General features: G+C 53.1%; 6 protein-coding genes across 6 annotated transcripts; 3 read left to right on the top strand and 3 right to left on the bottom strand.

The window, feature by feature from the left end:
- Nucleotides 1-794: 794 nt before the first annotated feature.
- PG998_002103 (uncharacterized protein) lies at nt 795-3227 on the top strand (the record flags this gene model as incomplete). Its single annotated transcript, XM_066868921.1, has 1 exon — nt 795-3227. One exon carries the CDS (start codon nt 795-797, stop codon nt 3225-3227), a length of 2433 nt encoding a protein of 810 aa, XP_066737336.1.
- A 205-nt stretch (nt 3228-3432) lies between these two features.
- PG998_002102 (uncharacterized protein) lies at nt 3433-5205 on the bottom strand (the record flags this gene model as incomplete). The annotated part of the gene is made up of 7 exons (XM_066868920.1): nt 3433-3855; nt 4003-4079; nt 4140-4248; nt 4315-4418; nt 4526-4687; nt 4907-4961; nt 5011-5205. 7 exons carry the CDS (start codon nt 5203-5205, stop codon nt 3433-3435), a joined length of 1125 nt encoding a protein of 374 aa, XP_066737335.1.
- A 1532-nt stretch (nt 5206-6737) lies between these two features.
- PG998_002101 (endoribonuclease l-psp protein) lies at nt 6738-7233 on the bottom strand (the record flags this gene model as incomplete). The annotated part of the gene is made up of 3 exons (XM_066868919.1): nt 6738-7058; nt 7112-7125; nt 7191-7233. The coding sequence occupies 3 exons, from the start codon at nt 7231-7233 to the stop codon at nt 6738-6740; spliced, it is 378 nt and encodes a 125-aa protein (XP_066737334.1).
- A 775-nt stretch (nt 7234-8008) lies between these two features.
- Nucleotides 8009-10479, top strand: PG998_002100 (dolichyl-phosphate-mannose-protein mannosyltransferase; the record flags this gene model as incomplete). The annotated part of the gene is given in 4 exon segments (XM_066868918.1): nt 8009-8266; nt 8351-8358; nt 8375-9993; nt 10046-10479. 4 exon segments carry the CDS (start codon nt 8009-8011, stop codon nt 10477-10479), a joined length of 2319 nt encoding a protein of 772 aa, XP_066737333.1.
- A 1636-nt stretch (nt 10480-12115) lies between these two features.
- On the top strand, nt 12116-13972 carry PG998_002099 (Chitinase 1; the record flags this gene model as incomplete). The annotated part of the gene is made up of 4 exons (XM_066868917.1): nt 12116-12660; nt 12768-13337; nt 13401-13544; nt 13615-13972. The coding sequence occupies 4 exons, from the start codon at nt 12116-12118 to the stop codon at nt 13970-13972; spliced, it is 1617 nt and encodes a 538-aa protein (XP_066737332.1).
- A 431-nt stretch (nt 13973-14403) lies between these two features.
- Nucleotides 14404-15274, bottom strand: PG998_002098 (uncharacterized protein; the record flags this gene model as incomplete). Its single annotated transcript, XM_066868916.1, has 3 exons — nt 14404-14831; nt 14920-15128; nt 15192-15274. The coding sequence occupies 3 exons, from the start codon at nt 15272-15274 to the stop codon at nt 14404-14406; spliced, it is 720 nt and encodes a 239-aa protein (XP_066737331.1).
- Between the last annotated feature and the right edge of the window lie 1180 nt (nt 15275-16454).

Raw genomic sequence — 16454 nt, 5'->3', positions numbered from 1 at the left:
TTGGATCTATCACTACAATATCCTCAGACTTTGGGGACTGGGGCGTCCTTCACTATATCCATCAGGAGCATTATTCACCAAGAACAAAGGGGGAGAATATGTCCCGAATGTTACTTTGTCTTTGATCCATGTAAGGGGACAAAGACTTCTGGATCGTAAAGGTGAAGACTTTTACAGATACTAACTACCCTTGGCAAGTATTCCCAAACGATAACATCACGTCCTAGATGTCGAATTCATCACTAGACTCTGCTCCTATTGGCATATATCAGTCAGCGGGGCTTCGTTAATTGCAGCTGCAACACCCAGTCTACCCTTCGTTATACCAACCCCTCCAGCACACGAGATACCATGGGGAGCAGAACGATATCCACATGTATGCAAGACGTGTGCAGGTCTATGGACGTTGCCGAGTTGCATGTTTGGGTGTGATGACCAAAACCGTGACGTCTCATAAACTCGAGGTTACGTAGTTCTAGATCATGGCCTGAGCCCAGCTCAAAGGGAGATTAGACCAGGCAGGATTCGAAAAGAAAAGACCACAAAGGCCTATTGTACTGAGACTCAAAAGGGTCCTTTGAAGATGTTCGCTCATATCATGGCGATTGCCGTATCCTTTCACGGGGAGAGGCTTTCAGCATAAAGATACTACCATCTCCCGCTCCGCTGCGTAGCTACGGGAAGAAGTCGAAGTTGTCATGTTTCATTCCAACTAACAATAAAAAAACCTCAGTACATTTCCATTTATCTCTTTTCTTATTTCCTTGCTTGTCTCCTTATATTTATATTATAATATGTTGTTCCAATGGAACCCAAGGACGTGGAATAAGGTCCGATGGGGACTCTTATATCTTTATTTCATAATTTCAATTTACTTCCAAGCCCTGAGGGCATGGGTACGTAGGCCTAGGCGGCAGACAAGGACGAGGACGAGGACGGTCGGTTTCGTCAACCGGGAGACTGGCTCACCTAAGTTGACGACGACGGAGGCAACAACGGATGGCGGCGAGGCAAATAATCCTTCTGGCTCAGAAGCATCTCAGGCAAGCTTTTCTGCACCGGCGCCGTTGAGTTCCGAGCAGAGGAGAACGCTGGAATGGGTGCGTCAGGGGTCCCACGACGACTCTTTCTATGTTTTCGATTACGCCCAAGATGTTCATTGTCTCGAAGCGAATGTTCCATTAAGACCGCAGAGCGAGGGGTCGGAGCCGAGGAAAATCGAGGCAGGGGACACTGTCGAGGAAGATGAGGTCGCCGACAAGGAGGAGATTGACGATATTCAACATACCATCGATGATGAAACCCACTCCTCGACTGAGATCGGTCTTCACGTGGACGACACTACAGAGGAAGTTGTCGTTCAGGCGGAGGAGGAGGATGTTGACCAGGAGGTTACTGACCACGGGGACACCGTTGATATACAACATATCAACAACAATGGTGAGAAGCGATCATCGACTCAAATCATTCTTCCCACAGACGACACTATAGAGGATGTGCTAGACACGGGCGCGGAGGAGATTCGAGGCGACGAAGGCGTATCGTCGGAATCGGATGGAGAGGAGGTAAGGCCAGAATCTATTGAGAGGCCGTCCACCAGCCTTAGCTTTCACTACGAGGACGAATCGCACAAGGATGACGACGACGAGGAGGTCGCTACGACAAACCCAGCGACTGATATTACGAAAGAATACGAACTGCCGCTATCCGAAGAAGAAGCAGAGGAGGAAGCCGCAGTAGAGAATACCCCTGAAGAGGAAGCCGCGAAAGAGACCATAGAGACTGTCCCGGCTCTCGAGCGAATAACCCAAGAGTCCCCCCGCTTACGCCATCAGAACAACCTCTCTCCAGAAAGGCGCACTGAGCTGCTGGATCTACGATCCAAGCTGGAGCTTTTGCAGTCTTTCAGAGCAAGAGAGAACAAGCCTGAGTCCCTGGAAGTAGTAAACTCGTCGGTCTCGTCCGCCTCCTCTTCGACCACCACGGCCGCGCCACAGCAGCAGCAGGATGAGGACATGGCCCTCAATGAGCCGCCGGGGCTGTCGCCGCAGAAGCGTGCGGAGCTTGTCGACCTGCGCACAAAGCTCAGGATCTTCATGGAGTTGCGAGAGCAAGAACAAAATAATGAGAACTCGCCAGTAGAGCCTTCCGTCCAAGAAACGATCGTCGAAAAAGCCGACGAAGATATTGAGGAGGAGGGGGAGGTTGAGACGAATGAGTCTTTCGATGAGACAAGCCAGACCCCTGAAACCACAGACTCTAACCACGAGACGGATAACAACGTTGATGAGATGACGCCACCGCCACCGCCCGAGGGGTCAGGTGAGCTTGATGAGTTAGAGGAGCAAGAAGAGCCAGTGTCAGAGGAAGATGAGACACTATATGAAGACGATGGTCTAGTCGACCCCTTCTCTAGCGACGGAACCGAGATCCTAGACTTCATCAAAACCTGGCTGCTGCTCTCCGCCGATCTGAGTGCGCTCGAGGTGTTCCACCAGGTGGCGAACCTGCGCGATATCATGACGTTCGTGCCCACGTGGGTGCCTACCAAGCACGACATGGTGCGGCAGGACGAGGTGTTGACTTATCGCAGCCAGGACGTGCCCTACGAGATCAACTGGCACTTCATGCGACACCTGCGCTCGCTGCGGTGGCGCGACCTGCTGGATGTGAGCGGGTCTATGATCGAAGCCGCGGACCGGGAGTGGCTCGAAGCCTTCCTGGAAGAAATGGCGACGCCCAGCTTCGTCTTCAAAAAGGGGCGAGTTCGCAGTCGAAGCGGCCACGGTCGCGTCCGGAGGAGGAGGTCATCGTCGAGGTCCGGAACGACTACCCCAGGAGGTGCGGCAGCGGGACAAGAAGAAGGAGGACGACGACAAGGGACCAAACGGAGGACGCTGCTGCACCAGGTCGAGGCGGCTGAGCCCCTGCTGCCGCACGAGGAAAAATATGCGCGGGCCATGAACCAAATCCTATGGACGCGGCATGCGCACGAGACGGCGCACGCGGTGGTGCAGGCCATTTACGACAACACCGTGGAGCGCGCGGCGTGGATCGACGAGCGAGCGAGCGAGGTCCGCGGCGAGCTCGAGGTGATGGAGCAGGGCCTCCAGCGTCTCGTCGATGGTCTAGCAAGCCTCAAGGCAAACGTGGACACCGTGGCCGAGGCCCACGAACTGGACCACGAGTATTTGGCGATACTCTTGCAACAAAACTTACTTGTGTGAGAGAAAGCGGGTGTCAGGGGTTGCATGGCAGTAGAGCCAGGCTTGTTTAATTCGCATTGCTTTGTTATAGCGTATATACTTCATCGTAAATAGTAATTATTCGATTCCAAAAGCAAGTAAAGGATAAATGCAACATGGTTTGATTGATGATTAGATACTAATTTTACTTTCTTTGTTGGACAGAGACCGGCTCTCTGCTGTATGTCTATATGTAGGATTTTTTCAGTATACCCTGCAACCCCAACGAGATGGGCCTTTCGGCCCGGATGGGGCTGAGAGTCAGGGGCCCCGCGCTGCGCCGCGCCGTCGGCAGGATGTTCAGCCCCATGGGGAACGTGTTGCGAAACGCCGGGTGCTGCCGGGTCAACTCCTGTAGTTCCTGCTGCTCCTTGCTTAGGTGGCCCAGCTCCAGGTCGATGTCCTGCACCACGAACTTGAACGACGCCTCCGAGTCGGCGTGGTTCAGGGGCCGCGAACTGTCGCCCGTCCAGCCCCGGCTGCCACGGTTATCCGAGTAACTGCTACCGGCCGGCGGGAAGTTGCTACGGCCGGCGGCCGCGCTGGCGTGACTGCTGCTTGACTGCTGCGTCTTTCGCACGATGTAGGCCGACACCATGCGGATCAGCGGCTGCAGCGTGGGCAGGCACGCGCACATTATCGCTACTCCCACCTCGACCGAGCTCCATATCGCCGTACTGACCACGACTACCGCAGGCAATCAGAAATTTTGGCTTGCCAAAGCCAGTTTCGGAGAAAGGAGGATGAAACTACTTACCCGTCGTATCGGATCCGGGTTCCGTGTTGACCATTTCGGCAACGAATTTGAGGCGTATGATACTGACGAGGGTGACGCTTTGCGAAGTTAGCCTTTCTGCGCACTTGATATGTATCGGATCTGGTTGGTCTACTTACAACCCCCAAGTAGAAACATGCCGCAGACGGCCGCCTTCTGCCAATTGACTATCTGGAGACGACGCACTTCTCGTATCGGAAGTGAGAGTATGATAATATCAATAACAATCTGGTGTTGTGTGAGTTATGTCGACCTCTATGGAACTCGCACAGGAGTGTCATTGAGAAGACATACATGAGGAACTATTGTGAAGAGAATATTGTTAGCATATTGAGAACATATGTTTGCGACGACGGCTGCAGGGTCGAAGGTAGGTACGTCGTAACCATAATAATATTCTGTTTACGTACCAGCAAGGCCTGTATAGTAACTGTAATGGTCTATACAGTGACCCTCTACAGTGCCTCCCCAGGGAGCGAGGAATCGGGTCGCACTGGAAAAATACCACCAGTATCACTGCAAGATACCAGAGCATTGCTACTGTTGCGAGGCTGACGACGGCCCTTCTCATGAACTTGGTTGGAAAGAGCCGGTCGTACATGGCCAGTATGGAGAGCTTGACTGCTGTTATCGAAGCGCCATATGTTATCTCGCTGATGAATGTCCACTGGGGTCAGGTCAGAATTTATACATCCGAGGTTTCGCATCATGAGTTAACATGGGAGTCCTTACTAGTTGAATGATCCGTAATGAGCCCGGATCTGTTATGATCACAACTAGGAGATGCTTCCCCAGACCATTTCTTGATACTGATCATGTACTCAGTCAGCTCTGTAATTCAGTGTACACGTAGATCATCCTCCCCGTTCTAGCAGGCGGTGCTCACAGATGAAAGTGGTGGAGAGATAAGCCATGGATGGTATCTGCTTGGTGGTCAGGACCTTTCACGCATCATAACCAGTTTTGATAGCAGTTTGGAGAGCATCATACCAAGGCAGCGAGTATGATCCAGTCGTCCAGGCCCAGACGAGCTTTCCTTGTAGCGCGAGACACTAAGCGTAGCAAGACGAATCCAAAAGATATACCCATCATCGCCGCGGCCACCCTCTCGGCGATTGGGCCCTGGTTGAAGCTGACAAAATCGGCGGGTAGATCATCCAGCCTCGTGTTGGTGGTGTTTGCCATCGCTACACTGCAAGGTATACTGCTGATCGGTATCCTGATAGGCCGCAGTGTTGAGGCGAAGGGGCGGGGGGGAGGGGGAGACTAAGAAGGGGGATTCCTTTACAGGGTATCGGCGCCCGTCCAGACCTTAAAAGACCCGGGAAGCGCGAGATGTTTGCTTTTGCCATGACGACAGCCGAAGGACCCAGGTCGCGAACTCTTGAAGGGTGTGGTTTTGGTCTTGTATGCATAGCCCGCCAATGTTCCTCGAGGCGTTCTGGTAGGGTTGCATATATCGAATTGGGCGACGGGATTGGTTGGGAACGAGGCAGGACATGCCGCTCCCATGCCATTGACGAATGGCAGCTCTGCAAGTAAAACTTTGGGTGCATCGCTCGGATCCAGCAATTCTCATACGCACCTACACAATCGAAATGTTGCGCATGTCTGGGTGTCGGGGCCGCGGCCAGCAGAAGAAAAGTGACACCTGGCTAGCTGGTTGCGGACCCGGGCTCCGGGGAAATCTCAGCTTGCAGGAAAACGTGGAATTGGCACCATGCACGGCACCCGTCCATTGGCTGTTCACCTCGGACGGCGGTTCCTGAGATACCATCTGTGAGTGCTGTCTTTAACTCTGTACCGGAGCGCGTCTTCCACTATCGAAAACCTACATATGATAAGCAATAAACAACAATGAGACAGACGGCAATCTAATCCGGCTCAGCCTCCCTTCTGTTCCTGCATAGTGTATAGTCGACCGCTTTGAAGTCGAATTACGGCATCATTGATCTGACACTATCGATTGGTCAAAGTCTTGGGTAGACTTCATAAGTAGGAGGCGCCGACGTAGTGCTGCAAGAAAGACGTCTCGCAAGCACCCATCTGGTCCAATTGGCTTCTGCAACGCAGATGCCATAACAGACTCGGATTTGCACCCAATTGCGGAAAGGGGAGAGATGCGCCAGGTCGACTGTGACCTGGCATTTTCGAGTGCTGGGAATGGCCTTTCCAGGTATTGAGGTCGGGTATTGCGCCCTCGTCCTAGTCTGGACCGGTTTCTGCCAAGAGATTGATCAAGGCGATAACTGTCGAAGAAAGAAAACATGTAGAGAGGGTCAAAGCTAATGCTGACTACTGCCAACTAACCGACTCATGAGACAAGACCATACTTTTTGGATTAAGATCACGTTCGAACAAGCCGCCATTCCCAGACAAAGCTATTCTTAGCCAACTTACCAAGAGTACTCGATCAGTGCAAAAAGCATCCATGCCAGGCCGCACGATGAAGCTATTGGGCCTTTTCGGCCGAGAAATGCTGACTATATGTCTGCGTCCATTCTAAAATGCTTGCAGCCAAGGCGGAGGTAGCTCAGGAAGCACTAGATCCCCATGGCTTCGGTTGGTGGAAGGCAAGTAAAACTTAGAGATCGGAAAGAAAGAAGCAGATGGCGTGAAGGTTGTCTTTCATTATTAGCTCGACGCTTTGCGTGCCACTCCGGCCTACTTGGCTATATTCCATGGCGACGATAGAGCTATCTCCCATCCCCCCCAGCTTAAGGGAGGGCAATGCACTCGATCTCAACATCGGCACCCTTGGGCAGCTGCTTCACGGCAACGCAGCTGCGAGCCGGCTTGTGGACCATCCACTTTGCGTACTCCTCGTTCATGGCGGCAAAGTCGGCCATGTCGGCGAGGAAGATGTTGACCTTGACGATCTTCTCGATGGACGAGCCGGCGGCGGCCAGAACGGCCTTCAAGTTCTGGAAGCAGAGGGCCGTCTTCTCGCCCATGGTGCCCTGGAGCATGTTACCGGCGGCATCCAGGTGGATCTGGCCTGAGCAGTAGATGGCCGTAGGGGTCTTGATGGCGTGGGACTGCACAGTGAGGTTAGAAGCTTTGCTCGTCATAGCCCGGATGTGATACATACGTAGGGACCGGCAGCTGCAGCATGTTAGTCGACATTTGCTCCGTATAGAAAGGGGGCTTCAATGGGGACAGAAACTCACGCGGGGCTGCGTCCTTGGCAAAGACTTGGGTCATTTCAGCCATTGTGCGCCGTGGTGTTAGTGAGGGACGGAAGATGGTAGCTTTCCTGGATATTTGGAAGAGGGAGGAAGAAAAACTTGGAGTCGGGGACAAAATGGACCGGACGGGTGTAACACGAAGACTCAGTGACATAGTTCTGTCGGTCGAGGATGGGGAGTCGGTCTTTAATGAGTTGACGTGATGGCTAGAGTCGGAGGGCGGAGATGGGATGGTCGCAAACCTCCGTATTTCGGACGTTTGCAACTGGGGCTAGTTCCGCTGCGGGCCGGCCTGGATGGAATGGATGGAATGGATGGACAGCAGGGTTGTGCTGACAAGGCCTGAAAAGGACAGGTAGTGTGTAAGTAGCACTAGAGCACTAGAGCACTAGAGCAACCCCCTGCAAAGAAAGTCAGCCGCGTAGAGCGTAGCGTAGCTTGCACTGTTGCACCCACTCTCCTATTGATCTGTGAGCTGAATCTGTTTGATTCTTCATCTTCTTGTCGCATTGTCGTCACCCTTCAGCCCAACGAGGTCGACGACAACCACCGTTTCTTTCTGTTCTAAGCAAGTAGTAAGCTCTCTCCCCCCCAGGTGTTGGTCCGTATGCGGTGCCAAGCCATGCAACGGCCTCGATGCGTCTCGTGCATGCATTGAATGCATCTCGAATCCGTCTGAGCTTTTGCTTCAACCATCTCGCCTACGCTGCGAATCGAAGCGCTAACAATGCCATGTTCCTCGCATAGTATTCGACCGACACGCTCCTTGACATCACATTGTTTTCTCCTTCTAGCACAGCATGGCGTCTACTGCCACTCCCCAGGGCAGTTTGCGCCAGCGTAATGTGCCTGGGTCCAAGAAAAAGGTCGGCACCGGATCTGGAGATGATAGCGAGCTCGACGTCTTGGTGAAGTCGGCCAAGCAAGCCTCCGTCGCGGATTCCGCCTGGGACTACAAGATTGCCTTGGCCGTCATCACAGTCTTGGCCTTCATCTCCAGATTCTGGGGTATTAGCCACCCCAACGAGGTTGTCTTCGACGAGGTCCATTTTGGCAAGGTAAGGCAGCCCAGTCCCCGATGAATCAACCGACCCTTCTGTATACCTTCAGTAATGTATGGCTAACATGGCTGCACTCGCTAGTTCGCTTCGTACTACCTCGAAAAGACCTATTTCTTCGATGTCCACCCCCCCTTTCGGAAAACTCCTCTTTGCCTTCATGGGCTGGGTCGTTGGCTACGATGGCCACTTCCACTTTGATAACATTGGCGATTCCTACATCTCGAACAAGGTTCCCTATGTCGCTTTTCGCGCTATGCCCGCCATTCTGGGCTCCTTGACGGTCACGGTCACCTATCTGATCATGTGGGAATCCGGCTATAGTCTCCCGGCTTGCATCGTTGCGGCTGGTTTGGTTCTCCTCGACAATGCCCACATCGGCCAGACCCGACTCATTCTCCTCGATGCCACCCTCGTCTTGGCTATGGCATGCAGCCTGCTTTTCTACATCAAGTTCTACAAGCAGCGACACGAGCCGTTTGGTCGCAAGTGGTGGAAGTGGCTGATCCTCACTGGCTTCGCTCTGTCCTGCGACATTTCAACCAAATACGTTGGCCTTTTCGCTTTCGTTACCATCGGTTCCGCTGTCATCATCGACTTGTGGGATCTGCTCGACGTCAAGCGACCCGGTGGGGGCTTGAGCTTGCCTGACTTTGGCAAGCACTTCGCCGCGCGTGCTTTCGGTTTGATCATCATGCCCTTCATCTTCTATTTGTTCTGGTTCCAGGTTCATTTCTCTATCCTCAGCCGCTCCGGTCCGGGTGATGATTTTATGTCGCCCGAATTCCAGGAGACACTTTCAGACAATGTCATGCTGGCCAATGCTGTCAACATCGAATACTACGATACCATCACTCTCCGCCACAAGGAGACTAAGACATACCTCCACAGCCATGAAGCGAGGTACCCTCTCCGCTATGATGATGGACGCGTTTCCAGCCAGGGCCAGCAGGTGACTGGCTACCCCTATAACGACACCAACAACCACTGGCAAATTCTTCCCGCCGAAGTCGAGACTGAGCAGGAAATGGGACGCAATGTGAAGAACCATGAACTTGTTCGCCTCAGACATCTGGTCACGAACACGGTTCTACTTTCTCACGATGTGGCCTCGCCTTCTTACCCTACCAACCAGGAGTTCACAACTGTGCCACTTGAAGAGGCGTACGGAGGCAGATCCGCCGATACGCTCTTCGAGATCCGTATTGAGGGTGGCAAGAACGGACAGGAATTCAAGAGTGTCTCGAGTCACTTCAAATTTATCCATAACCCCAGCAAGGTCGCTATGTGGACTCACACTACGCCTCTTCCCGACTGGGGCCACCGCCAGCAAGAAATCAACGGAAACAAGCAGCTCGCCCCTAGTTCCAATGTTTGGATCGTTGACGATATTCCTTCTCTTCCGGAGGAGCACCCCAGACGCGAGAAGCCCGAGAAGCAAGTCAAGACGATGCCATTCCTCAAGAAATGGTTTGAGTTGCAGCGATCCATGTTCTGGCATAACAACCAGTTGACGAGCAGCCACCCCTACGCTAGCCAACCTTACCAGTGGCCATTCCTGTTGAGAGGTGTCAGCTTCTGGACCCAAAACGACACCCGCCAGCAAATCTACTTCCTAGGAAACCCCCTCGGATGGTGGCTCGCAAGCAGTCTTTTGGCTGTATACGCAGGTATCGTGGGAGCCGATCAAGTGTCGCTGCGCCGTGGCATTGATGCTCTTGATCATCGTAAGTACCAAATTCGCCTCTTTGTCCGAGTCGGCCAACTAACATTTCTCAGGCACTCGTTCTCGTTTGTATAACTCAACTGGATTCTTCTTCCTGGCGTGGGCTACTCATTTCTTCCCCTTCTTCCTGATGGGTCGCCAGCTGTTCTTGCATCACTACTTGCCTGCTCACCTCGCGTCCTGCCTGGTTGTGGGCGCTCTGGTCGAATTTGTCTTCAACGCGGATCCAGCGGTTGATGAGGCAACTTACCAGGCCATTAAATCTGGCAAAAAGCCAGCCCCTGGTCCCAAGCGACATGTCACTGCCCGTGAGCGATTCTCTGGGCAGAGCATGGTGCCGGCCTGGATTGCGTGCGGCGTCATCATTGCGATCGCCGCTGCATCGTGGTACTTCTTCCTGCCGCTTACTTACGGCTACCCTGGTCTCAACGTGGACCAGATCCTGCGCCGCAAGTGGCTCGGATACGACTTGCATTTCGCCAAATAGAGGTGAATATCTAGCAAGTGACGCTTGACTGAATCACGGGCGGATGCGGTCGATTGTGTAAGATCTAGAAGCATGAGTGAAGGAAACGGGGGAGAAAAAAACGGCGTCGGACGTAGACGATGATTTATTTTATAGAGCATATGAAAATGGCGCCGGCAGAAAGCAGAGATATTTGTTCCATCTATATAAAGAATCGATATTCCCGCCCTACGAGCCGGCCAGTTAGCCGTTGCAGCAAGGCCTCTTTTCTTACGAGGTCTACCACGCGATACATCGTTTGGGGTGCAATTTCCATCATGTACAACTCGAACACTTTTGCACTCCTGGTGAATTACACCAGTATTAGGGTGGTGTGGCCTATGCAGAAGGGTTGTAATGTGCCGATGCAATAGGTATATCTAGTCCTACTTCCCGCCAGCGTCATTGCTCTGGTGTGGTTATAATATGCATGCTACAGGGCCGAGTCGCCGGCTCTATGTTAGATGCCGCCTGGAGACGCAGCCCGCTCCATAAGACGATCCCCGGATCGCACCGATCAGACCATTCGAACGACGGTGGTATCTTCGCAGAAAGAAATGGTTAACCTTGTTATAGCTGACTGGGAATCCAAGTGCAGGCAGAGCAGCATCGGGAGATACTGGTTTCTTTTTGTCTGTCTCATCGAAGCCAACGTGCTTACTTACATGCTTGGCAATGCATCTATAACAGCCCCTTCACATGCTTGGCCAATCGGGTAGCTGGTTTACACATTGTTCTGGTTCTTTTCCCCTTTTTGCCGAAAACAACTTCGACCTGCTTACTCTATATGCCCAGGCGGGAAGAGCCTTCCCTTTTATCCCACAGTCGAGAAGTGGCTCCGAACCGCGAGCGACCTGCGTTGCCGATCGCTTCCCGATCCTTCGACGGCATGCCTAAGGGGGGACAATCTGATTCGGTCAAAAAAACCAATACTACCACAATGTATGCATATCATGTTTTTCCTTTTCTTCTCAGCTACCACCTAGCTATAAGGGTCTTTATCCCATAGGTGGAACCGATGTGAGAATACTACGCACACCAACTCCAACATCGACTACCACGCGAGGACTGCAAGGTGAGACGGGCTGGCCACCCTTGGCTTTGGAGAAAAGCCAGGCACGACAACGTTGCCCGTGTTCCATATCGCACAATCACCCCTGGCGGTGGGTCGATTACAGCACTTTCTTGCAGGCTAAAGGGAAGATCTAGATTGGGAAGCCATGTCGCCAACGGGCTGTAGCGAAATTTCCGCCCACAGCACGCCCCTTGACTTTGCTGATGGCCAGTTGCGGCACCAGGCTGCAGATGGACTCATAGGAACATCTCCAAGATGGTGTGGCGGTCCCGTTTTCTGGGGCCATGGACGTTCTGATGGCGCCCTTGATAGAGCTCAATTTATCCTAGATCTTGGACTACAACCTATGTTTAATATATAGCTGGTGGAACTGAGCTTGAGTGACACGGACACTCTCTATCCCATCTGGCCCCTACTATGCGCACTTCATTGCTCTGACCGAGTCTGCTTAGTTGTCGCATCGCTCTCATTGGGGCTATCGTAGCATCTGTCTTATCTGCAGGTCACTCACTCACTCACTTAATCAGTCTACAAGCAGACAGAATGCGTGGTGTCTCTATATGGGCCGCGTCGGCCCGTGTAGTTGTCCTGGGCGGGCTGATTGTTGGCGGTGCCGCTGCTCGCGGGCAGAAGCGGGACGAATGTTCACTCACCTTCGTCACAACGGTACTCATGCCCACGACGGTATACGTCACGGTCTCCGCGTCACCATCATCGTTGTCGATGTCGTCGAGAAGTGTATCATCTGGGACCAGCTCTGGCGTAGAATCATCCTCTGGAGCTCCATCGGGTGGAAGTGGAACAACTTCGTTCAGTGTGACGCTGGGCACATCGTCGTCGATCATAAATGAGCCAAGCACGACAGCATCGGAGAGCGGAGGAGTCACCAGCGGGACTTCATCCACTGGATCGGAAACCATCACGACCCCGATTACGGATCCGCTCACCAGCATCAGCGCCACCAGTGGCACTATTTCCAGCTCGATAACGAGTGGTGCTCCTGGAAGTCCGACCATAAAGCCCCCAGGGCCACCATCGCCGCCCCCTATCTTCAGGGGTTTCAAGAATGCCGTCTATTTCACAAGTTGGTAAGTTAGCTCGAATCAATATCCAAAAGAGTATAATCCTCCTAAGAGTGTGCTTGTTTTATCATGTGTGGCAGGAGGCTGATCCAACTCTTTTGTTTTTCGTACAGGGGTACATCCGGCAACAACAGCTACCTGCCACAGGAGCTCCCCGTGTCCGAGTTGACTCACATTCTCTACGCCTTTGCCGACATCGACGCCAATGGCACCGTGAAATCGTCCGACGCCTTTGCCGACGTGGGCAAGCGCTACGCGCACGACCCCCAAGGCAACCGGACCCTGGGCCACAATGCCTACGGCGCTGTGAAGCAACTGTACCTGCACAAGAAGTACAATCGCAACCTGAAGACGTTTCTGTCCGTCGGTGGCTTCGACTTCTCGCCCAAATTCGTCCCCGTCGCCGCTGATGAGGGCCGGCGGCGCGTGTTTGCCGCTTCCGCCGTCAAGATGATGGCCGATTACGGCTTTGACGGCATCGATCTCGACTGGGAGTATCCTGCCAACGCCGAGCAGGGCCAGCACTTCGTGTTGCTTCTCAAGGCGTGCCGCGAAGCGCTGGACAAGTTCTCGTTCCAGCACCGCTTGCCGTACCGCTTCCTCCTCACGGTGGCGACTCCCGCAGGACCAGTGAATTCCCACAAGTTGGATCTCGTGGGGATGGACCCATACGTGGATATGTGGTAGGCATTTTTGTCTCCTTGTCCGAGGCTGCCAAATACGTAAGCTAACGGAGAGAATTGTAGGAACCTCATGGCGTACGACTACACCGGCAGCTGGGACAACACCACAGGCCACCAGTCCAACCTCTACCGCAGCCCGCGCTACCCGAGCGCGACCAAGCTCAGCACCGACGACGCGGTGCAATACTATGAGTCGCTCGGGATTCAGTCTAGCAAGATCCTGCTTGGTGTGCCCACGTACGGCCGCTCGTTCGAGTCGACCTCTGGGCTGGGCCAGGCGTACGCGGGGGGTGGGGGCCGAGGGCGGCGGCGTGCTGTTGTACAAGACGCTTCCCCGGCCCGGCGCCCAAGAGATGTGGGACGACGAGGCCAAGGCGTCGTGGAGCTACAACAATCAGACGCACGAGCTCGTGAGTTACGACACGCCCCGAAGCACCTTGTTCAAAGCGAGGTATGTCCGTCGCAAAAAGCTCGGCGGCGCTTTCTTCTGGGAGGCCACGGGTGATCGCGCGGGCGCCGCCAGCCTTGTTAACACTATGTCCAAGACCCTCGACTGGCTGGACGAGAGCCCCAATCACCTGTGGTACCCAATGAGCCAGTACGATAACATCCGTTGGGGTATGCCAGGGGTCTAGCAGTTCTGACTTCCTTTCTCTCTTTTTCTTTTAAGCTGTCTGAAATATTATAAACAGCCAAGAGGGGGATACTTGGCGTATAAATATATAGGTGTCGATGTTTTCTTACACCTTTTTCTCGTCTAAAGTAAAGATGAAAAACGAAGGGAAACGTATGGATTCAAGAGAGAGTATACGAGTAATGCCCCGTTACTTTTGTATAATGTGCACTCTGAAGTGTCAAATTTGCCACGGACATACTATTTACTGTGAGCGGAAGCAACATGTGTAATATATACATACGCCTTATTTTTACTTCTGGCTAAGTCCACTTGCGCTCCATGGTGTCAACCTAATACCTGACTTGGTAAAACCTGGCTGCTTGAAGATATATATGGTCCAGTCGTAGCCTAATGATTATAAAGCTTTCGCAGCGAGCAGCGAGTGCACCCTTATGTCTCAGCATACTCGTACGAGCTGGTGGATTCCTCGACCTTGACCTCAATCTTGGCCTCCTCGAGCTCCTTTCCATCGATCTTGATGCCGGCCTTCATGACGTCGCCGGGCACAACCGGGCCGACACCCTTGGGTGTACCGGTCAGGACGATGTCGCCCTTCTCCAGCGTCATGACCTTGGAGATGTCTCCCAGGATGCGGGGGATCTGGAAGAGCATGAGCTCGGTCGAATCGTTCTGGTGGACCTTGTCATTGACGGTCAAGTACAACTCAACATCGTGAGGGTTGGGGATGGCCGACTTGGGAATGATGTTTCCCATGGGGAGGAAGGTATCGAAACCCTTGGCGATGGACCAAGGAAGACCCTTCTTCTTGGCCTCATTCTGGGTGTTCCTGGCTGTCATGTCGATGCTCAGAGCGTAGCCTATATTAAGCAACAGTCAATAAAGCGAAAACGTCCGCCCCCCGCCCCCTGGGCATGCAAGGCTTGAATTGCTTATTTGGCCACTCACTCTCAACTGCGTCCAAGGCGGCGTGGTAATCACCAGAGAAGTCCTTGAGCTGCTTGCCCATAACCAGGGCCAGCTCGACCTCATAGTGAAGGCTCACACCCCTCGGGCGGATGACAGGTCCCTCGCCAGGTAACAAGATGGACGAAGATGGCTTCAAAAAGAAGAAGGGCTGCTTTGGGCGCGCACTGTTGAGCTCGGCGATGTGGTCTCTGCATGCAGATTGTGTGTCAACCACAGTCAATTGGATGAAGGGGAAACCATGGCTGTCTTACGCATAGTTCCTGCCAATGCAGACGACCTTACGGGCCTGTTTCAAAGTTGATGCAGAAGACATGGCGCGTCGAAAAACGTTCATATCGTGCTTTGACAGGAGTCAGTGAGTCTGTAGGTTCTTTCTCTACGGATTTGCTCTTGCGGCGTATGCGAATATGCTCACCAATTGGGTGTGACACTTTGTCACCACTGCTACGCTGCTGCGGGATAGATTATTGCACGTAAAGCGGAGGTTGAACTGGATCCGATAGTCGGCTTCAGATGCAGAGACAGAGACAGACACTCGGGAGGTTCCGACTTGAGGGAAAGCTAACGGGCGACGGAGATGGAAGCCGAGCTTTGCTCTCGCAACCCCTCCAATACCCGAGAGAGAGAGAGAGAGAGAGAGAGCTTATGTGAGCTATTGTTACATACTAGCCATCGTTGACGTTTCTCTGATCCACTAGACCGGACAGCCTAACGATACAAGTAAAACTTCACCGTTGCCCCCCCTCTTATATTTTGCTTGGTGACGATAACAAATGCCCATCCACCATCTCGCTTCTTGTGGAACCCGGACATTGCTTGGTATGTATGAAGTCAGAATATGTCATCAGAGAGCCGGGCCCGACTACGGTGTCGGTTGATTTCAAATCCCCAGCCTAACCGAGACTGACTGCTGCTGACTGGGACTGACTGCCGTCGCCAATGGCGGGGTAGACAGAGCTGACCGACGTGCCAACACCACACATCTTCCAGACCTGCCTTTTAGGGTAGGCAACCGTTGAGACGCTGGCGTCTGGCTGGCAACGATGTGCAAGCAGATGTACAGTGATGAGCACACCCGCATATGGGGTAAGTAGCCGGGCTGGCCTCCCTGGCTTGCAAGTGCCACACGCGACTTCCCCACTATACATGCCAAGTTCATTAATCTTCTGTAATTGATACTTATGCTTGCCTACAACACACCTTAGTACGTGATGTTTTAACCTCCAAGGAGCCTGTCTGCCCTCCTAATCTAGAACCTTGAACCCGTTGCTTTTCCAAGCTGGCCAAGGCCTGGAGCCTGATGTCGTGTCAAAGTAAAAAAAGCACCCAGTACACAGCACACACAGCACACACGGCGCAAGCCTCTCTCCTCATCCCGTCCTTTCACCCAAATTTGATCCGAACCTCCTTCAGGACCTGGGGCTAGTGCTACTTTACCTACTGACCCTACATACCTTAAAACCCAGAGCGGCCCTTTTCCCTCGATTCCTTCTCTCTCCCAACTTACTTCTTAT

Source organism: Apiospora kogelbergensis (assembly GCF_038363985.1).
Source record: "Apiospora kogelbergensis strain CBS 113332 chromosome Unknown utg000001l_segment0_segment0, whole genome shotgun sequence".
NCBI lineage: Eukaryota > Fungi > Ascomycota > Sordariomycetes > Amphisphaeriales > Apiosporaceae > Apiospora > Apiospora kogelbergensis.
The sequence above is the reverse complement of the archived record's forward strand: the minus strand, read 5'-3'. Positions and strand labels throughout refer to the sequence as shown.